Raw genomic sequence first — 21,302 nt, forward strand, 5'->3', positions numbered from 1 at the left:
TAGGGGCGCAGAGACTGGAGGGGCGGGGGTTTCGGTTGGAGGGATTCGGAGGCTGCGTAGGGGCGGGGAAGCTGGCTGGGCAGCGGTCGCACCCTCGAGGCCGGAGTGGCATGGGCGGGAGGGGCGCCGAGGGGTGAGGCTGGGGGCACTGGGCCGGGAGGGGCCGTGGAATGCGGGGGGCGCGGGGCCCAGAGGGGCGGGGCTCGCAGGGTGAGTGCACGCTCGCGAGGGGGTGCGCAAGGGAAAGGGGAGGTCGGAGGGGCTTGGGGGGGTGACGAGGCAGACAATGAGTATTAGATGGGGGTGGGTGGCTTGGGGGAACTGGGCTGTGACAAATAAGAGCTGAGGATGGAGTGAGAGCTCAGGAGGCAGAGCAAGGTTTGGACTAAGCGGACATTAGGGGAACAGTGAGTCCCAGCATTGCTTGGTCTTGGTAAATAGGGGAAACAGAGCACAGGCATTTGGAAGGTCAGGTGTGGGCTTAGCGAGCCTGTAGTTCTAGAGGGTGGTACATCGAGTTCTTGACTGGTAGGGTAGGGCCCCGGGACGTGTTCTTGTATGCTACTTTTAGTTATCATCTTATCTGTTTGGTGTACAGACTGACTGGCACAGTGGAGAAACCACCTCGAAAACGGAAAAGCAGGTAAGGTAAAATGCCTTCCTGTTTTGTTTTGTGTTTTCCCTTTTGCTTGGCTGCACCTGTACCATGCTGCATAATTATACACTGTCAGTGGGGGAAGTCTTTTATTTAGCTATTTTCTTAATGAATATAACTGTCTGCAAGATTTTTGGGGGAGTAATCTAAGATTATATAGGAAAGAGACGTGGATAATTCAGAATTCCTAGTTTTTTACTTTAGCCATAATTTCAACTTCTCCGCCAGCTCTGTTTAAAAGCCGATGTCTATTGATCATCTACTACTTGCTAGATACTATGTGCAAGTGCTTTATATGTGTTATTTTCTCTAATCCTTGAAGCACTCGAAGGAAGTATATACTGTTTTTACTGTTTTGCAGAAAAGGGAATTGAGGAACAGAGAGTCCAAGTATTTACCCAAGATCACACATCTAATAAGTGGCAGAACCAGGATTTGAATTGAGGCAGCCTCACTCCAGAACTTAAGTTCTAAACCAGTATACTATATGGCTCTAATAAATATCCAGTTGAAAACAGGTTTTCCTATTGCTTTTTCTGTTTTCAATAAATAGTTGAGTCAAAGGACAATAGAAAAAGGGCTTACGTAGTCTGCAAACAAGTGAGTTGAGTAACGAAGAAGAACACATCTACCCATTCCACAAACATTTTTTAGTGCATTCAACACATCAGGTTCTATAGAGCAGTTCTGTGTAGTCATTAGAAGATTCCTTTTTCACAAATGTAGGCACTGTCCTAGAGAAAGTAAGCTGCAGTAGTGAGGATGTGGCCAGCAGGACTATGGTCATAGTTAATACTTGGTAAGTTATTGATGTTAGTACACAGAAAACTTCAACAGTAAGTAGATGTAAACTGCTGATTGTGGAAGTGCCAACAGCCATAGTTCCTTTGTCTCTTGTTAGGCCTATACCGTTCAATATGGTAGCCATAAATGGCTGTTGAGCACTGGAAATGTGGCTAGCATGTCTCAGGAACTGAAGTTTTAATAATACTAATGATAACTCATTTAAACTTAAAAACTGACACTTGCCTCCTTATTGGAAAATGTTTCAGTATGTTTGGAACAACTTGGGTTTGTGAATCTACATTTTCATCTGTAAATTTTATGAAATTTAAATACAGGTCAAATAGTTCCAGTGAAAAATTAATGTCCAAAATGGGATGTGCTCTAAGTATAAAGTACACACAGATTTCAAATTAGTGCAAAAAATGAATGTAAAATGTCTCATAACTAATTTTTTTATCGATTCCATGCTAAAATGATGTTTTAGACAGATTGGATTGAATAACTAAAATTATTTTCATTTTTTCTAAACGTCTACTGGAAAATCGAAAATTACGTATATGGTCTGCATTATATTTGTTTCTGACAGATCTTGTTTAACTCTCATTACCCCACTGCCAGACTCTTGGTGTAGCCTGACTGGGTTCCCTACCTCGAGTCTAATTTATTCACCTGCTCTTGTAATTCTCATGGTTAAGATTTTCCTGATTCCCCTTTGCTTATGAACATAATTCAGACTTCTAGCCTAATCATGAAAAAGAGACTGCCTTTCTTTCCCTTCTGCCTATCTTTCCGGCCACAGTTTAGTACTGTGGCCATGGAAAGTCTCAATCACAGACCTACTAAATGTCTAGTGTTAAATGACTTAAACCCTTCACGATGAATCAATTCCTGAATGTAACTCTATGTTCTGTTTGCCATTCCCAGAACTTATGTTCTCTCTTTGCTCTGGGTTTTTTCACACTTTTTCTTTTTTTCTGGAATACTTCCTCCTTGTTCCTTGGCAGACTCCCTCCTTTAAGACTTAGCTCAAATGTCACATCCTCCATGCAGACATTCTACACCCTCGCCTTCTCCTTCTCCTGCTCTCCCTTGTTTGCGCCTGTGATAGCCTTTACATACACTTAGATATAATGGTTTGGGTTGAATTTGAATCCTAGCTTTGTCAAATACAAATTGTGAGATCATATGCAAGCAACCTCTCTGAGCCCTGGTTTCCTCATCTGTATAATGGAAATAATAATAATTCAGTACTTACAGAGTTGTAAAATGCTTAGTACAGTGACTGGCACATAGAAAATACACAATAAATTTTAGATTAAAAAAGGACCCATCAGATACCTTTTATTTTCCTCTTTTTTTTTTATCCTCACCCAAGGACATTTTTGGATTTATCTTCAGATAGAGCTGGAGGGAGAGAGGGGGGAGAAGAGAGAGAGAAACATTGATGTGAGAGAGACACATTGACTGGTTGCCATCCACACAACCCCAGCCGGGCCGGGGATGAAGTGCAACTGAGGTACGTGCCCTTAGCGGGAACCAAACCAGGGACTCTCTGGTTTGGTCCACAGGCCAATGCTCTAACCGTTGAGCCAAACCGGCCAGGGTTATTTTCCACCTCTTTTAAAGATGCATGCTCTTTAGCCCTGGCCGGTTTAGTTCAGTGATTAGAGCGTTGGCCTGTGGACCAATGAATTGCACGTTTGATTCTAGTCAAGGGCATGTACCTCAGTTGCCGTTTGCCCCAGCCCTGGTCGGGGTCCTGCAGGAGGCAACCAGTCGATGTGTCTCCCTCTCCCTCCTTCCCACTGAATGTGAAGATAAATAGAAAAATATCCTCTGGTGAGGATTAAAAAAAATAAAGATATATACTGTTTAAAGGATTAGTAATATATATGTTAAGGCAAAGAAGAAATGAAAGAAGAATAAAATTAAACTAGTGCCAAAGTTAGTCTAGAGACTAGAACATACTGCAGAGTTCCTGAAGGTGGGTTCCATGTTTGGCTCTGAGTTTCCTAGAGTAAAGCAAAGAAGAAAATAAAGCTCAACTTCCAGATTCATGGTGTCTATAAAATCAAACACAGGTTGTTTAGGAGAAACATAGTTGTTTTTGACTGTTAGATCTGAAAGACATTTCTCTCACTGGTCTTCAGAGTGGGGGCACTGTGGTTTTGTGGGAAGGAAAATCCCAGTGATAAATATAGTAGTAAGTTTTTAAAGATTGCTTCTTATAATGCTTCTCAATCCAGGTTCAGGTAATGCTGGTGAACAGGACATCCTCCAGAGAGCCAAAGCAATGTGCTTTAGGTATACAGCTCCCTGATAGTTGAGCTCAGTTCAGAGATAAAGAGGAATGAATGAGCTGCAGGGACTCTTGCACCTAGAATAGTGCCTGACCTTTAGAAGACTGTTGACCGAATTATTGAATGAGTGAGTCTTTCGCCATGAATATTATTTCTTGTAACCAAGTTTTGGTAACTATCAGGCAGCAATGAGTTTAACCTTATATTCTCAGTCAAGAATCATGAGGTTGTGTATTCAACTGCACGTCTGATTAAAGTCAGATCCCGATCAAGTTAGGATTTTGACCTGAATGAACGCCAGCATACATCTCTAAAGAGGACTTGTGAGCTTGACCAAGGTTTTCCTCAGCAGACAGTTTTGGGGTTGCTCTAAAAATAGAAAACAAAATGCCGGTTAAGGCCTTAAAGATGAACTATAGAGAAAGGATGTAATGGCTGTAGCTGAAAATTTTTTACAGCTGTTACTATTAATTGCATACTGTGGCTATACAAATTCTCAATATCAAATGATATAACTTCCTGGTGAACGCTTCAAATGAACTAATTGCTGAATGTAGTCTTTTTATTTTATCCTCACCCGAGGATATTTTTCCATTTTTTGTACAGATAGAGTGGGAGGGAGAGAGAGAGAGAAACATCGACATGAAGGGACACATCGAGTGGCTGCCACCCGCACGACCAACCAGGGCCGGGGACAAACTGCAACCGAAGTACGTGCCCTTAGCAGGAACCGAACCCGGGTCTTTCCGGACCGCATGCCGACTCTCTAACCGCTGAGCCAAACTGGCCAGGGAGCTGAATGTAGTCTATTTTTATTTTATTTTTTTATTTTATTTATTTATTTTTATCCTCCCTCGAGGACATTTTTCCAATTTTTGTTCAGGTAGAGTAGGAGGGGGAGAGAGGAACAGAGAGAGAGAAACATCGACATGAAGGGACACATCGAGTGGCTGCCACCCGCACGACCGACCAGAGCCGGGGACAAACCGCAACTGAGGTACACGCCCTTAGCGGGAACTGAACCCGGGTCTCTCGGGACCGCAGGCTGACGCTCTAACCGCTGAGCCAAACTGGCCAGGGCCTGAATGTAGTCTTAAGGATCCCTTTGAGTTGGCCTGCAGCCCTGGCCGGTTTGGCTCAGCGGTTAGAGCGTCAGCCTGCCGTCCTGAGAGACCGGGGTTCGGTTCCCGCTAAGGGCATGTACCTCGGTTGCAGTTTGTCCCCGGCCCTGGTCGGTCGTGCGGGTGGCAGCCACTCGATGTGTCCCTTCACGTCGATGTTTCTCTCTCTCTCTCTTCCTCTCTCCCCCTCCCACTCTACCTGAACAAAAAATGGAAAAATGTCCTCAGGTGAGGATAAAAAAAAAAAAAAAAAAAAAAAAAAGTCCTGTGAGTTGGCCTGCAAAGTAGAGTTTTTGATTATTATACTATATATCCTATTAAATTTTGGAAAACAGTTGCCAAAAATATGATTTTTTTATTTTTTTAATTCTCACCTTAGGATATTCTTTTTTTCTATTTATCATCAGATAGAGGAAGAGGGAGGAAGGGGGGTAGGGGAGAGAGAAACATTGATTTGAGAGAGAGAGAGAGAAACATCGAAGTGAGAGAGACACATTGAGTAGTTGCCTCCTGCATAACCCTTACCAGGGCCAGGGATGAACTGCAACCGAGGTACTTGCGCTTGACCGGAATTGAACCCGGGACTCTTTGATCCATGGGCGATGATGCTCCAACTGCTGAGCCAAACTGGCCAGGGATAAGCCATTCTTTTTTTTTTTTTTATCCTCACCCGAGGACATTTTTCCATTTTTTGTTCAGATAGAGTGGGAGGGAGAGAGAGGAAGAGAGAGAGAGAAACATCGACGTGAAAGGTACACATCGAGTGGTTGCCACCCGCATGACCCAACCAGGGCCATGGACAAACTGCAACCAAGTTACGTGTCCTTAGCAGGGATTGAACCTGGGTCTCTCTGGACCACAGGCCAATGCTCTAACCACTGAGCAAAACCGGCCAGGGCTCTTTTTTTTTTTAATCCTCATCCAAGGACTTTTTTTTTCTTTCATTTTTTGTTCAGATAGAGTGGGAGGGAGAGAGAGGAAAAGAGAGAGAGAGAGAAACATCGACGTGAAAGGTACACATCGAGTGGCTGCCACCCGCACTGCCCAACCAGGGCTGGGGATAAACTGCAACCTAGGTACATACCGTTAGTGGGAACTGAACCCGGGTCTCTCTGGACCACAGGCCGACGCTCTAACTGCTGAGCCAATCCGGCCAGGGCTCAGCCATTCTTTTTGATAGACAAAAGTTAGGGCTGAGTTATCTTTTGAGAACCTTCCTAGTACAGACCAAACTATAATGCAGTTAAAAAAGAACTAATATACTTTGAAATAAGCAAGCATATCATACCCTACTGTTACTGTTTTTGTATCTTTTTCCCCCCACTAAAACTTTTATTTCCTTGTCTTAGTTCTTTTTTGGATCTGTAGTACTGAGGGAGTACTTAATAAAACGAATGAACTAATAAATGAATTGGTGACAAGAGGGAGTTAGTGTGGGATGGTCCAAAATAATGTGATAATATTTAATACCCTTGATAAACTGTACTACACTGAAAGGAATTTTAAGATTAGGCAACTTCATCTTGGTGTGGTTTTGGAACATTCTGAAAACTTCAGTAAATCTACTAATAAAATTTGGGTTATGAGTTACAGAATCCTTTCAGATCCTTTTTGGAACAAGACCCATTTGTTTGGATAGGATTGACATTAATTAAAACTTTATTATATGATTTGGAGTGTGAATATGTGTGTGTGTGTGTGTGTGTGTGTGTGTGTGTTCGTCTTTAAAGCAAAGGATCCAGGCATTTTGATGATATATGTAATTTGAGTTACATTTGAATTAAAAGAAAACAAAAAAAACATTTAATTGCTTTCTAGTTCTGGGTACTAGAGATATAGACATGAGTGAGATTTGGCCACTCCTGGGGAAAAGCTCCTATGCGTGGGGAAGACAGACACAAAGAAATGAGACAGTGTAATGACAGTGTATTTATAAAGGGTTTGTAGTAATTTTGCATGCTGGTCATGATGGCAGTTTCCAGAGACATTTCATCTAGATCCTGAAGGTTTGGAAGGTTATTTTTGGCAGCAGTGTAACTGTTGAAAAGACTGAGTAGAGCCTGGATGTAGACTGACTAATGATGGAGTTTTGGATGAGCTGAATCCAAGACCTGAACCAGGGTAATGTCAGGTGTGGAAAGAAAGATGTTTTTAAAAGGTTGGGCTATGATGTCAGTCTTTAGAGGTTAAGCAGTAGTTCTCAACTAGGGGCAATTTTACCTTCCAGAGGGCATTTGCAAATGGAGACATTTGTAGTTGTTACAAGTGGGTAGAGACCAGGGATGTTGCTAAACACCTGCAATATATAGCACAGCTTCCCACATCTAAGAATTTTCCAGTTCAAATTGTCAGTGATGCCGAAGTTGAGAAATCCTGGACTAAGTTTGAATCTCAGCTCTTCCAAATACTAGCTTTGGGCTCTTGGGCATAGTATTTAAACTCTGACCCTGCTTGCTCTTTTGCAAAATGCAGATAATGATAGTATCTACCTGGTAGGATTGTTCTTCTCCTCTAATAGTATATAGTAAATTGTGTGAGTGCAGAGACTTTTGTCTGTTTTCTTGGCCATTTCAATTCTAGTACCTAGAACAGCGCCTCACATACAAGTGTAACAGTACTTCATTGTCGGAGGATTCAATGACTGGCTCATTGAGAGGATTCAATGAAATAATGAATGTACAGTACATGATACAGTTACCTGACATACAGTAAGGACTCAGCAAATGGTAGCTATTACTATCATTAGTTTAATTATTTTTATTTGGCCTTTTCTTCCAGTCTTTGTAAAAATCAGCTTTATTGCCCTGGCTGGTTTGGCTCAGCGGTTAGAGCATTGGCCTGCAGTCCAAAGAGACCCAGGTTTGGTTTCCGCTAAGGGCACGTACCTTGGTTGCAGTTTGTCCCTGGCCCTGGTTGGGTCATGCAGGTGGCAGCCACTCTATGTGTCCCTTTCACGTCGATGTTTTTCTCTCTCTCTTCCTCTCTCTCCCTCCCACTCTATCTAAACAAAAAATGGAAAAATGTCCTCGGGTGAGGATAAAAAAAAAAAATCAGCTTTATTGAGGTATTATTTACGTATAATAAAATTCACCAGTTTAAATATACAATGTGATGACTTTTGTCAGGTGTATACAGTTTTGTAACCACCCACTGCACTTACGATCCAGGACATCGCCTCTTCTCCACATTTGCTCATGTTCCTTTGCCGTCACCGTTCTGGCAACCACTGATTTTTTTTCTTATCAGGAAGAGTTTGTCTTTTCTGAAATGTCCTAAGTGAATCGTTCATTATACAGTCTTTTGTGTCTAGCTTCTCCCACTTGGCATAATGCTTTGGAGATTCATCCACGTTATTGTTTATAACTGTAGTTAATTTCTTCTTATTGCTGAGGAACATTCCATTGTATGATTTTTCCACAATTTGTTCATTCACTTACCAGTTGATGACATTTGTCTTGTTTCTAGTTTTTGGCTAGTTTGAATATAGCTGTCATGAACATTTGAGGGAAATCTTTGTGTAGATGTGTGTTTTCATTTATCTTGAACAATGCCTAGGAGTGACCTCACTGGGTCTTATGACCCAGTGTATGGGTAGTTTTATAAGAGATTGCCAGACTGTTTTCCAATGTGGCTGTGCCATTTTGCATACCCATCAGCAATGTATGGGATTCTATTTGCTCCATATCTTCACCAATACTTGATATTGTCATTGTTTTTCTTTGAGACAGCTTCATTGAGGTATAATTTATTGAGGTAAACAGTAAATTGCACACATTTAAAGTGTACAGTTTGATAAACTTTGACACACACACATATATACATACACCCTTGACATCATCACTGTTATTTGTCATTCTGAGGGTGTATAGGGATATATATTATATTGTTATGGTTTTAATTTGTTGTTCCCTAATGACTAATGTTGTTGAGTATCTTTTCATGTATTTATTAGCCATTCATATACTTCTTTTGTGAATTTTCTGTTCAGGTCTTTTACCCATTTTTATCAGTTGTTCATCTTCTTATATGTATAGTTATGAGTTCTTTTTAAAAATATGTTTTTATTGATTTTAGATAGAAAATAAGGGAGTGGGGGAGAGAGAAACATTGATGTGAGAGAGAAACATTGATTGGCTGCCTCCTGCACACCCCCTACTGGGGATCAAGCTTAAAACTCAGGTATGTCCCCTGACTGGGAATCGAACTGGTGACCTCTCCATGCACAGGGTGACACTCAACCAACTGAGCCACAGCAGCCAGGGCATAAGAGTTCTTTATGTATTCTGCAAGCCAATTCTTGTTTTTTAATTTATTGATTAGAGAGAGAGGAAGAGAGAGAATCATCGATTTGTTGTTCCACTTATTTATGCATTCATTGGTTGATTCTTGTATGTGCCCTGACCTGAGATTGAATCCAAAACCTTGGTGAGTTGAGATGACACTCTAACCAACTGAGCTGCCTGGTCACGGCTCTGCACACCAATTCTTTATCAGGTGTATGTTTTGCAGATATTGTCCCCCAGTCTGCAGCTTGCCTTTCTTTTTTCTTAGCAGTATCTTTTTGATTTTTCTCTATTGATTTTTAGACAGAGAGGATGGAGGAGGGAAAAAGATACAGACATCGATTGGTCACCTCCCTCACGCCTCCTCCACTGGGGACCAGGCCCACAACCCAGGCATGTGCCGGTGTCAGCTGAGCCACACCAGTCAGGCTCTGCACAGTATCTTGGGGAGCTTTTAGCTTGAATAATAGGTTGGATGGGAATGCTTTTAATTGAGGTAGCAGGTACCAGAGGAGCAAGTTTGGAAGGTTAAGATTATGAGTTTATTTTGGCTGTGTGGAGGGCAAAGTGCTTCAGTGTACCATCTTTAGCCAGGCAGGTGAAAACATGGGTCTGGAGCTGAGGAGAATGACTAGGGCTTGAGCTAAGATTTAGAAGTCATCAGCAAACACCTAGCGGTTCAAGTCATGAAAACGAATGCAATAACCCAGAGAGAGTACGTGGAGGGAAGTGTGAAGAATGCCATAGAACGGCATAGTAACATGGTGTGGAAGTAGACCAGAGTGCTTTCTGTCTTCTGGATGTGCGCTCTTTCTTTGCAGTGTTATCTGTCTGTTGCAGTCTCTTTATGGGTAGTCATCAAACAAGTAGTGTTTATCTCTGGGAGACAGATCTCTTTACTCTGGGGAGAAACAGATTCTGGAGGTAGTTACTCGGAAAACCAGAGGAAGGTTTTCCAATTTACACTGAAACACAGGAATACCTACTATTTATTTTCTTTGTGATAGTGTTTGTTTCAGCAATATCCCTACAGAAATGCAGTGGGTTTGGCAAAGCACGTGTGAATGAAAACTTAGGGCATAATGCCAACATTGAGTTCTGTGAAAGCAGATTCTTCAGGGGTCAGAGTATTCAGCATTTTCATGGTAATATTTTGTTCAGGAATAAAAGCTAGACTAGCTCAAGCAGTGATTTTTCAGTGTGTTCAAAGAGAGTTCAAAGGTTCCTTGGGACTAATTCAGGGGCTCCCTGGAGGGTGGGATGCTAGGAGCAGCCGAAGAAGATAAACAGACTAGCCTCTGAGGCCCCACTCCTGCTTTCTGTCTGTCCATCCATTTTTAATATGGAAAAATTTTAAATATAGACAAACATGGAATACTATAATCAACCTGAATTGTTCATCACCCAGCTTTCCCCAATGGAAGCCTCTTTCAATTGGCTCCAGGGTCCCTTTGACTGGACTCTGGTAGACTGATAGCTTCCTTGCGTCCTGGTTGGACAAGGTATTCCAGGCCCATCTTGTATGTTTTCTGTTCAGACCTAGAATCCTGCCGTTCTCCAAGGAGACCTATTTTGCTATTACCCTGCTTCTAACTCTGTGTTTTATATCCTGAGATTCTATTAGAAAGAAAGGATTACACAGGGTGGGACAAAAGTAGGTTTATAGTTGTGAGTGTGCAAACCAGTTTATTCTGGTATTGTTTAGTAATCATTGTATTATCTTCTTTACAAACAATGGTAAACCACTTTTGTCCCACCCTATGTAACCTAAAAGAAGTTCTGAAAGCAACAAGATGGTTATATACCATGTTCTTCAATAATCCTCAATAAATGTAATTTTTTTCCATTTGGATTTTTTGATAACAGTTGAGTAGCACACAGTTGGGAGTTACACTGTAGGTTAAGCTACTGAAATATAGGTAATCTCTAATGCGGATTATGACTGGATCTATTGAGAGATCAAGTGACTAAAGTGGTAGAATTGATTTTTTTTTTTTAATGGAACATGTGTATCCTTAACCTTAATGGATAGCATTCCCACAAGGCTAGGATTTTTCAGATATGTAAATAATTGCTTAATAGTCTATACATTAGTAGAGTATAACCTGGACAAATTTTGGGGTCATATATTACTGATGGAAAAATCTTTGTTTTGAGAGAGCAACTTGTTTAGAATTTCCTACCTTTGAAATTTACCAAGATTATTGAATTATAAAAGATATCCATAAGTTAATAAATGAATTAGCCATACTGTAAGTATGACTCTTACTTCACAAAATCAGGTAACAAAGAAATGTTACAATATTTTATTTCCTTCCAATGAAATTAAATCCAGTCTTGGGACAGGATACCCTTCTTCATTTCCGCCAAACTGATGAAAAATTCAGTGTCAGTGATTAAGAATAGGCATCCACCGCTCCTTAGGGTTGTCCAGTTATCCAAGAGGCTTACGGTGGAAGGTGAGTTTGCAGTCCGTTGTGGCTGCGACTGCTATGCTTGTTGTCTCAGAGGATACGGCTCCTTGATGCTTGGTGTCTCCTGTGGCTGTGGCCAACTTCAGGTGCAAGAGTCCTTCCAGTTATGGGGATTCGGTTGTAGATTCAGCTTTCCTAGGTAAAACATACACCCATTTCCCTTCATCATTCTAGAACACTGCTAGCAAGTGGAGTTGCAGGCTTCTCTTTTTCTGAGACCCAAAGAGTCCTCCTTCCCAGATAAATCACCCCCTTTTTTTGTTTCTACCTTTCTGCCCTCAAAGGCACTATCTTTCCACTCTTCTGTCACTGTAATCTCAAGAAGTTCACATTTTCAGGAGACAAACACAGACCTTCCCTGTCTTCTTGGGTATTGGAGAGGACAGTGAGAATAAAGCACCCACTGATGATCTTAATGACTTTTACGCAGCTACTTTTCCCCCCTCAGTAATTGTTTCAGTCCCTGGGGTGGTTTTAAAGATCTGTGCACAAATTCTTTGATTCTACTTTCTTTAAAAGATGGAACTTAATAAAAGATGGAACTTAGTTCTCCTCCCCTTGAGTGTGGGCTGGATTTAGGGACGCACTTCTAGTGAACAGAATACAGCAGAAGTGAGGAGCTGTAACTTCCCGGATCAGGCTTTAAGGCAGCTTTGGTTCCTGTCTTGGGTGTGCTCTTTCACTCTCTCTCCTGATCACTTGCTGGGGGAGGCTAGCTCCCATGACACAAGGCAGCGCTGGGTAGAGGGCAGCCAGTGGCCTTGTGAAGACATTCAGGCAGCCTGTGGGGAGGGCCACATGGTAAGGAAGCGAGGTCTGCCAGCAGCCACACGAATGAGCTTGGAAGGGGATCCTACATTAGTTGAGCCTCGAGCTGACTACATCCCTGGCCAAAGGCTAGACTTATAATTTTGGCTTCGCAAGGGCTGACTTATATGAGTCTGTGATTTATTATTATTTTCTTTTTGAGAGTCTTCTTTCTTCTAGCATTGGCTCCATTATACTCATAGTGCTCAGTCTCTGGCTAAGCTTTTTCTTCTGGATAGTGTCTGACGTGTGTGTGTTTTTGTGTGGGGAAACAGCTTTTTATTAAAGGCACTGAAGGACTGTCGACTTTCAGGCAGTGATGTGTGCCTGTCCTAGTAACTGAATCTCTAACCGTTTACTCTTCATCTTCAGAGTCATCACTCTCTCCCTGGTCTTTTTTTTTTTTTTTTTAATATGTTTTTGTTGATTTTAGAGAGAGAAGGGGAGAGAGGGAGAGAGAGAGACTGCCTCCTGCATGCCCCCTACTGGGGATTGAGCCTGCAACCTGGGCATGTGGTCTGAGTGGGAATTGAACCCGTGACCTCTTGGTGTGTGGGATGATGCTCAGTCCACTGAAGCCACACCAACCAGGGCATCAATCCACTGAGCCACACGAACCAGGGCATCTCCCTGATCTTTTGTCCCACAGATTAGAAGATAACCCCCTGCTCATGTTCACTCTAATCAAGGAAAGAGCCAAAAGGTAGTTACCCAATGAAGAGTCAGTTTTCCTCTGCCATGTGCCTGTCACCAGGTTTTAAACTCTTTTTCAAACCCTTTTTGGCTATCTGGAAAGAATTGGCAAATCAAGGTCAAGTAAGGGAGATGGTTAAATTTTCTTTTAATCCTCACCTGAGGATATATATTTTTTTCCATTTATCTTCAGATGGAGTGGGAGGGAGGGAGAGAGAGCAAGCGAAACCTCAATGTGAGAAGGACACATTGACTGTTTGCCTCCTGCGCAACTCTGACCATGGCCAGGGATGAACTGCAGCCAAGGTACTTGCCCCTGACCGTAATCAAACCCATGACTCATTGGTCCACAGGATGATGCTCTAACCACTGAGAAACTGCCCAGGGCAATTTTTTTTTTTTAAATCCTCATCCAAGGATATTTTTCCATTGATTCTTTTTAGATAGAGTGGGAAGGAAGGGAGGGAGAAAGAGAAATACCTATGTGAGAGAGACACATTGATTGGTTGTTCCTGCATGACCCCGACCAAGGCTGGGGGTGGAACCCACAACCAAGGCATGTTCCCTTGACCAGGAATTGAACCTGTGACTCTTGGTCTGCAGGCCAGTGCTCTAACTGCTGAGCCAAACCGGCCAGGGCGGTGATGGTTAATTTTATGTATTAACTTGACTGGGCCATGGGTATTTTGGATGAGATTAACATTTCACTCAGTAGATGGAGTAAAGCAGATTGCCCTCTCCAATGTGGGTGGGCCTCATCCCATCAGTTGAAGACCTGAGAAGAACAAAGAGACTGAGTAAGAGGGACTTCTCCTGCCTGACTGCTTGAGTTGGGACATCAGTCTTTAAAGCCTTTGGGTTCGAGCTGAAACTTTGCTCTTCTTGGGTCTCAAGCCCATTGGCTCTCAGACTGGAACTTACACCGTCAGCTCTGCTGGTTTTCAGGCCTTTAGCTGGAACCACACCATCGGCTCTGGTGGGTCTCCAGCTTGTAGATCTTGGCACTTCTCAGTGCCCATAATTATATGAGCCAGTTCCCTATTTTCTACACACAGACACACACACACACACATACACACACACACACCCGTTGCTTCTGTTTCTCAGTAGAACCCTGACTAATACACAAGCCTAGTCTTTTTTATGGCTTAACTTTGCTTTATCCCTGGTTTTCCAAAGTGCTCTTAAACCTGTCACAGCTTCTGCATCACTGACTGGGGGTGTCTTCACGGTGTAGACTGCCATGAAATGGCCATCTTCACTGTAAGCTGAGCCTAAGGAGAGGTGTTTGTGTTTTCATAAACTTGGCAGCTGTTTTGGAAACATTTCACTCTGAGGCTAGACACCAGTTTTTATATTCCGTTTTGCATCTGGGTTTCTTTCTTCCAAGTTCTGTTCGCATACTCCATGGACCGTGAAAGGGTATGTGCCTGTTTGGCAGTATCCTGGGAGTTCTTCTCTGGATGGGGCCCACGTTGAAGGTGCTCACACATGGTTCCCTAAAGTCTGCAAAGTGGCAGTCAGAACTTTTATTTTTTATTTTATTATTATTTTCGATCCTCACTTGAGGATATTTTTTTATTTATCTTCAGATAGAGTGGGAGAGAGGAAGGGGGGTTGGGGGGGTAGAGAGAGAGAGAGAGAGAAACATCATCGTGAGAGGGACATATTGATTGACTGGTTGCTTCCTGCACAACCCCAGCTAGGGCCGGGGATGAACCGCAACTGAGGTACGTGCCCTTGACCGGAATTGAACCCGTGACTCATTGGTCCATGGGCTGATGCTCTACCACTAAGCTAAACTGGCCAGGGCAGCAGTCAGAACTTTTAAACTATTGTGATAATTCCCAACCTATGGAGTGATGGCATACAGATTTTTAGAGAGCAACAGCCCAAAACAAAGGTTTTAGATTTAGACTAGTTGCCATTAGCCTATCTTCCTAACAGTTGATAAGCATGCTATTTATCTATTGAGGTGACTCCTGGCTGGTGGTAATAAAATTGTCATCAACAAGTAAGAGGATTCTTACTTTTTTTTTTTGTTTGTTAATCCTCACAGGAGGATATTTTTCCATTGCTTTTAGAGATAGTGGAAGGGAGGGAGGGAAGGAGAGAGAGAGAGAGAGAAAGTGAGTGTAACATCAATGTGAGAGAGATACATCGACTGGTTGCCTCCCACATGACCCCAACAGGGGCTGGGGATTGAACCTGCAACCCAAGTATGTGCTCTTGACTGGGAATTGAACAATCCCTGGGCTGATGCTCTAACCGCTGAGCCAAACCAGCCAGGACCTTACTTTTTTTATAAAATAGGAATATGCATCTGTATTGTCTCAAAGCAATTTTAAATAATTTAGATATAGGTTAAAAAGGAGAATGCTTTTAATAATTTATAAGAATGATAGAATCTGTGTTGGAAGAAATTAGTTGTTGAATCCAACCACAAGCACAGCAGAAGTCCTTTAACATACCTGAAAAGGAAATTCTTACAAATCCCTGTCTCAAAGGTAAAGGGATTAAGAAAAAAGAAAATAAAAAAACAAAACTACCTCATACACACAGACAACAGTATTGTGATTACCAGAGAGAAAGGGGTGTAGCAGAGGGGGATAAATGGTGATTAGAAGGAGACTTGACTAGGGTTGGTGAACACACAATACGTTATACAGCTGATGTATTATAGAATTGTACACCTGAAACCTGTGTAATTTTATTAACGAATGTCACCCCAACAAATTCAGTAAAAAATTAAAAAAATTCTTGTCTCAGTCTTTTCAAATATAGTTTACTCACATGTTTACCAATAACCGAAATGTATTTAATATTTTCCGAGTATTTTATCTAAATTGAATGTCTCATGTACACACTGTTACATGTAAATGCCCTTGTGAAAAATACCAATAGCATTTTATAGAGGTGTTAGTGAATTTTGTAGTATTTTTGTCATTATTGATTTTTCTCAATAACCAGATAATAAAGTCATGATAATTATCATGAATGTCCACAGAATTTTTACTCTTTTTTTTTTTTATCCTCACCCGAGGACATTTTTGGATATTTTGTTCAGATAGAGTGGGAAGGAGAGAGAGAGAGAGAAACATTGATGTGAAAGGGACACATCAAGTAGTTGCCACCTGCACAACCCAACCAGGGCCGGGGACAAACTGCAACTGAGGTACGTACCCTTAGTGGGAACCGAACCCGGGTCTCAGGACCGCAGGCCGACGCTCTAACCGCTGAGCCAAACCAGCCAGGGCCAGAATTTTTACTCTTAAAAAGAGATTCTTGCCTTGGCCAGGTGGCTCAGTTGATCGAAGTGCTGTCCCAGACACAGAAAGGTGGCAAGTTCAATTCCTCGTCAGGGCACATGCCCAGGTTGTGGGTTTAGTCCCCAGTAGGGTGCGTACAGGAGGCAACCAATCGATGTTTCTCTTTCTCTCTCTCTCTCAAATCAATAAGAAACATTTCCTTGGGTGAGGATTTAAAAGAGAGAGATTCTTATACTTGAAAACATTGGAAACCACTGGATTAGCTATCTCCGGAGCCATTTCGAGCTCTAGATGGGAAAAGAACTGGGCTTAAGGATAGAGTTAATGTACAAGAATGTGTTTAAAGAGCATGTAGTATGGCCTGCTGGTGAAATCCCCAGAGCTTTGCTGGTTTCTAGTCACTCCTTTTTTTCCCTTTATTTTTATCCCTACATGCCCCAGGGGTTTGGTTAATCTTTATTCGAACATCCATTATGTAATCTATTCTCTGTGCCCATAAACGCTTCCCTGAAACAGGATTCGGCTTTTCCCTGTTAACTCTGAAGGTATTGGATGCTGCTGCTTTTTTTTTTAAATCCTGACTCGAGGATATTTTTCATTTATCATCAGATAGAGTGGGAAGGAGGGAGGGAGAGAGAGACAGAGAGACAGAGAGAAACATTGATGTGATAGAGCTACATCTACTGGCTACCTCCCTCATGACCCTGACCAGGGCCGGGGATGAACTGCAACTGAGGTACTTGACTGGAATCAAACCCGTGACTCATTCATCTGAGGGCCCATGTTCGAACCGCTGAGCCAAACCGGCCAGGGCTATGCTTCTTCATTTTTAAGGGTTTTTATTGCCACTAACAATAAGGAGTTGAATGAATAGAAATTGATACATTCTAGGACTTAGAGGTGTATGAAAAAGAAGAGGTTTTCCTAACCTACCCTAAAAGGTAAATGAGAAAAGCTCTGTTTTCTGGTAGCTGTTAGAATATAGGCAGTAGACTTATATCAGAAGTTTCTTCCAGCCCTGGCTGGTTTGGCTCAGCGGTTAGAGTGTCGGCCTGCAGTCTAGAGAGACCCAGGTTTGGTCTCCGCTAAGGGCATGCACCTCAGTTGCAGTTTGTCCCGGGCCCTGGTTGGGTCATGCAGGTGGCGACCACTCGATGTGTTCCTTTCATATCGATGTTTCTCTCTCTCTCTCTCTCTTTCCCTCTCTCTCCCTCCCACTCTATCTGAACAACAACAAAAAATGTCCTTGGGTGAGGATGAAAATAAAAAGGTTTCTTCCAATTCAAAAATGTTTACTTTTTCATCAGAGATTGCTTAGTTTCTGTATTTTATCACTGTTCTGTTCTAGAAAGTACCTATCTTTTCTTCTCTTTTTCTTAATCATTTGGCCCTGAAGATAATTACTTGTAGACCATTGAATTTATTTCATCACAAGGGAGGAGGAACTCCAGGTTATTGTTTTCCAGATGCTTCACCTGTTGCTTTTTGCAGGAACTGTCTACTTAATAAAAAACAATAAACATGCCCTGGCCGGTTTCGCTCAGTGGTTAGAGTGTTGGCCCGTGGACCAGAGAGTCCCAGGTTCGGTTCTCACTAAGGGCGTGTACCTTGGTTGCAGTTTGTCCCCAGCCCTGGTTGGTTGTGTGGGTGGCAGCCACTCGATGTGTTCCTTTCACGTCAATGTTTCTCTCTCTCCCCTTTCTTTCCCTCCCACTCTATCTGAACAAAAAATGGAAAAATGTCCTCGGGTGAGGATAAAAAAAAACAAAAAAGCAATAAACACTATTGACAAAAAGTTAGTGTCAATGTATTCTAACACAGAACCATTTCATTGATGTGATAGATTGTAATTCCCAAAGATGTCTGCAAAAGTATCTTTCATGCCCTGGCCAGTTTGGCTCAGCGGTTACAGCGTTGGCCCGCGGACCAGAGAGGCCCGGGTTTGTTACCTCGGTTGCACTTTGTCCCCGGCCCCAGTTGGGGTTATGTGGGTGGCAGCCAGTCTATGTGTCTCTCTCACATGGATGTTTCTCTCTCTTCCTCCTTCTCTCCCTCCCGCTCTATCTGAAGATAAATGCAGGAATGTCCTTGGGTGAGGATTAAAAAAAAAAAAAGTATCTTTCATTCCACATGCTGTACTAACAATGTGACCTTGACACTCCTCCCATCTAGTGGTGAGGCCATCTCTTAACCACAGGCTTTTGTAACTGTTGCCACCAATAGAGCATGGCTTAAAAGACACTATGTGACATCTGGGGCTAGGCCATAAAAATGCCATGTACTCCCACCTTCCTCTCTTGGCATACTCTAGCTACCAGCCAGTGCTTGAGGGGCTCAAGAGAGGCTGTGTGAACAAGAAACTGAAGCTCCTGACCCTCTGCCCCAGCTGAGCTCCCAGCTGACATCCAGCATCAGCCTGCCAGCCAAGTGAGTGAGCATCCTAAAAGTGGACCTTAATCCTCCAGATCCCCATGATGCTGCCCCAGTGGGTGCCCATGTCGAGTGGAGAACTGCCCCTGCCAAGCCCTACCCAGATAGCAGGTTCATGAGCACGATAAGAGATTATTTTAAGCTCCTAAAGCATACAGCAGAAGATAACTGCACTGGTATTCCATTTTGCCAGAGTTTGGAGTAGAGACCACATTATATATTAAACTGCCTCCACTTTAAGAACAAGATGTAATTCTACCTTCAAGAGCACTGTAAGTCTCATAAGAGAAGAAAAACGGGTTCTCTGTTCCCTTCCCTTATAGATTTTTGTCATTGACTCTCATTTTACATATTTATTAAATTACATTTAAAAACATTAAATAGTAGTATAAATCAGCAAAAATTGGACAATAATGCCACTTCCCAGATAATTCCGTTTTCATGTCCTAATTTAGAAGGTTGTGTGCATGTTAATAATGAGAAGTGACTTCAGAATGATTCAGGCTAGCAGTGACTTTGGAAAGGAACATCCTCTTTGTAACAGTGTCTTCATCTATGAAATGGTATCTACTTCATAGGGTTGTTGTGAGATTTTAATCATATATGCATGTAAAGTTTTTAGATAGTGCCTGTCACAACATGTTGGCTGTTGATTACTACTGCTAATCACTACTCTATTATTGGCGTTATTATTTTTAGACTAGGGTGGGGAGAAGGATAAGGAAGAGAAAGGTTGCAATCTGAAATGATGGAGTAAATCTTTCTAAGAAGTTAGGGTCAGCCCTGGCCGGTTTGGCTCAGCGGTTAGAGCATCAGCCTGCAGTCCGGAGAGACCCGGGTTCGGTTCCCGCTAAGGGCACGTACTTCGGTTGCAGTTTGTCCCCGGCCCTGGTTGGTCGTGCGGGTGGCAGCCACTCGATGTGTCCCTTCACGTCGATGTTTCTCTCTCTCTCTGTTCCTCTCTCTCCCTCCCACTCTATCTGTACAAAAGATGGAAAAATGTCCTCGGGTGAGGATAAAAAACAAAAAACAAAACAGAAGTTAGAGTCAGAGGAATTTGGGAAGTCTGAAGGGACTAAAATGGATTAATAAACGTGTTTTAGATTTTTCAAGACTTAAAGGTTCACTTAAGAGGTACAGACCAGAATGATCTCTTTGGGGAAGAAGGATTAGGGAGAAGGTGATAGAGAAATGTCAAAACCAGGGTGAGCTGGTGCTAGTTTTTGGACTTTGTTGTTGTTAATCGATAATGACTGGCATTTCTTGGTGGATTAAACAGCGATGTCTCATATATTACCTGCTGTCACTAGTTTATTTTTCTAACGAGCCCTTTAAATGTATCGATGAAGACTTTATATGCAATAAAATACGTAGCTCTCTTAAGTGTTCACCGTGTGTTTTAAGCAGTTCTTAATTATTTGTGTTTATGTTGCTTACAAAGTAGAGTAGTAAATGACAATGGAAGGAGGAAACCAGGGGAGGTAACTTAATTCCCTGGGTGCTGGTGCTTATTAGCGGATCAGGTTTCTATTTGTTACTTCATTTGAAGACAGATGGTATTATTCCGGTTTACAAATAGAAAAACTGAGGCTCAGTAAAGTCAAGTAGCACAGCTTCCAGGAAGTGGCAGAGTCAAGATAAAACACAATTTTTGTCTGGTTCTATCAAATTTTTGCTGTAGACTAAAATAGTAACATTGAAATTAAAAAAAAACAAAACAGAAACAACTTTTACCTTTATTGATTTTATCTTTATTTATTTTATTTTTTTTATCCTCACCCGAGGATATTTTTCCATTTTTTGTACAGATAGAGTGGGAGGGAGAGAGAGGAAGGGAGAGAGAGAGAGAAACATCGACGTGAAGGGACACATCGAGTGGCTACCACCCACACGACCAACCAGGGCCGGGGACAAACTGCAACGGAAGTACGTGCCCTTAGCGGGAACCGAACCCGGGTCTCTCCGGACCGCAGGCTGATGCTCTAACCGCTGAGCCAAACTGGCCAGGGCTCCTTTATTGATTTTAGAGAGAGAGGAAGGGAGAGGAAGAGAGATATAGAAACATTGATGAGAGTCCGGGTGGTGTGGCTCAGTGGTTGAGTGTCAACTCAAGCACCAAGAAACATCAATGAAAGAGAACATCGACTGGCTGTCTCCTGCATGCCCCCAGCTGGGGATCAGGCTCACAACCTGGGCATATGCCCTGACCAGGAGTCGAACTGGGGACCTTTGGGTACATGGGTCGACGCTCAACTACTGAGCCACACTGTCTGGGTGGAGCCCTGGCTGGTTTGGCTCAGCAGTTAGAGCATTGGCCCTCGGACCAAAGGGTCTCGAGTTCGATTTTTGTTCAGCGGTTTCAGGTTTGATCCCCAGCTCTGGTCGGGGTTGTTGCAAACCAATTGATGTATCTTTCTCACATTGAATGTTTCTCTCTCTGTCTTTCTCCCTCCTTTCCACTCTGTCTAAAAATCAATGGGAAAA

General features: G+C 42.5%; 1 protein-coding gene across 2 annotated transcripts in view; it reads left to right on the forward strand.

Annotated features, from left to right (window-relative positions):
• The window catches only part of SCAI (suppressor of cancer cell invasion), a 126,232-nt gene that overhangs the window by 213 nt on the left and 104,717 nt on the right, over positions 1-21,302 (forward strand). For both annotated transcript variants that reach the window (XM_036261547.1, XM_036261549.1), the window contains exon 2: positions 599-643. In XM_036261547.1, the coding sequence (XP_036117440.1) occupies positions 599-643 (45 nt within the window). The remainder of the gene's footprint in view (positions 1-598; positions 644-21,302) is intronic.

Source organism: Molossus molossus, unplaced genomic scaffold (genome assembly GCF_014108415.1).
Source record: "Molossus molossus isolate mMolMol1 unplaced genomic scaffold, mMolMol1.p scaffold_m16_p_14, whole genome shotgun sequence".
NCBI classification, from domain to species: domain Eukaryota; kingdom Metazoa; phylum Chordata; class Mammalia; order Chiroptera; family Molossidae; genus Molossus; species Molossus molossus.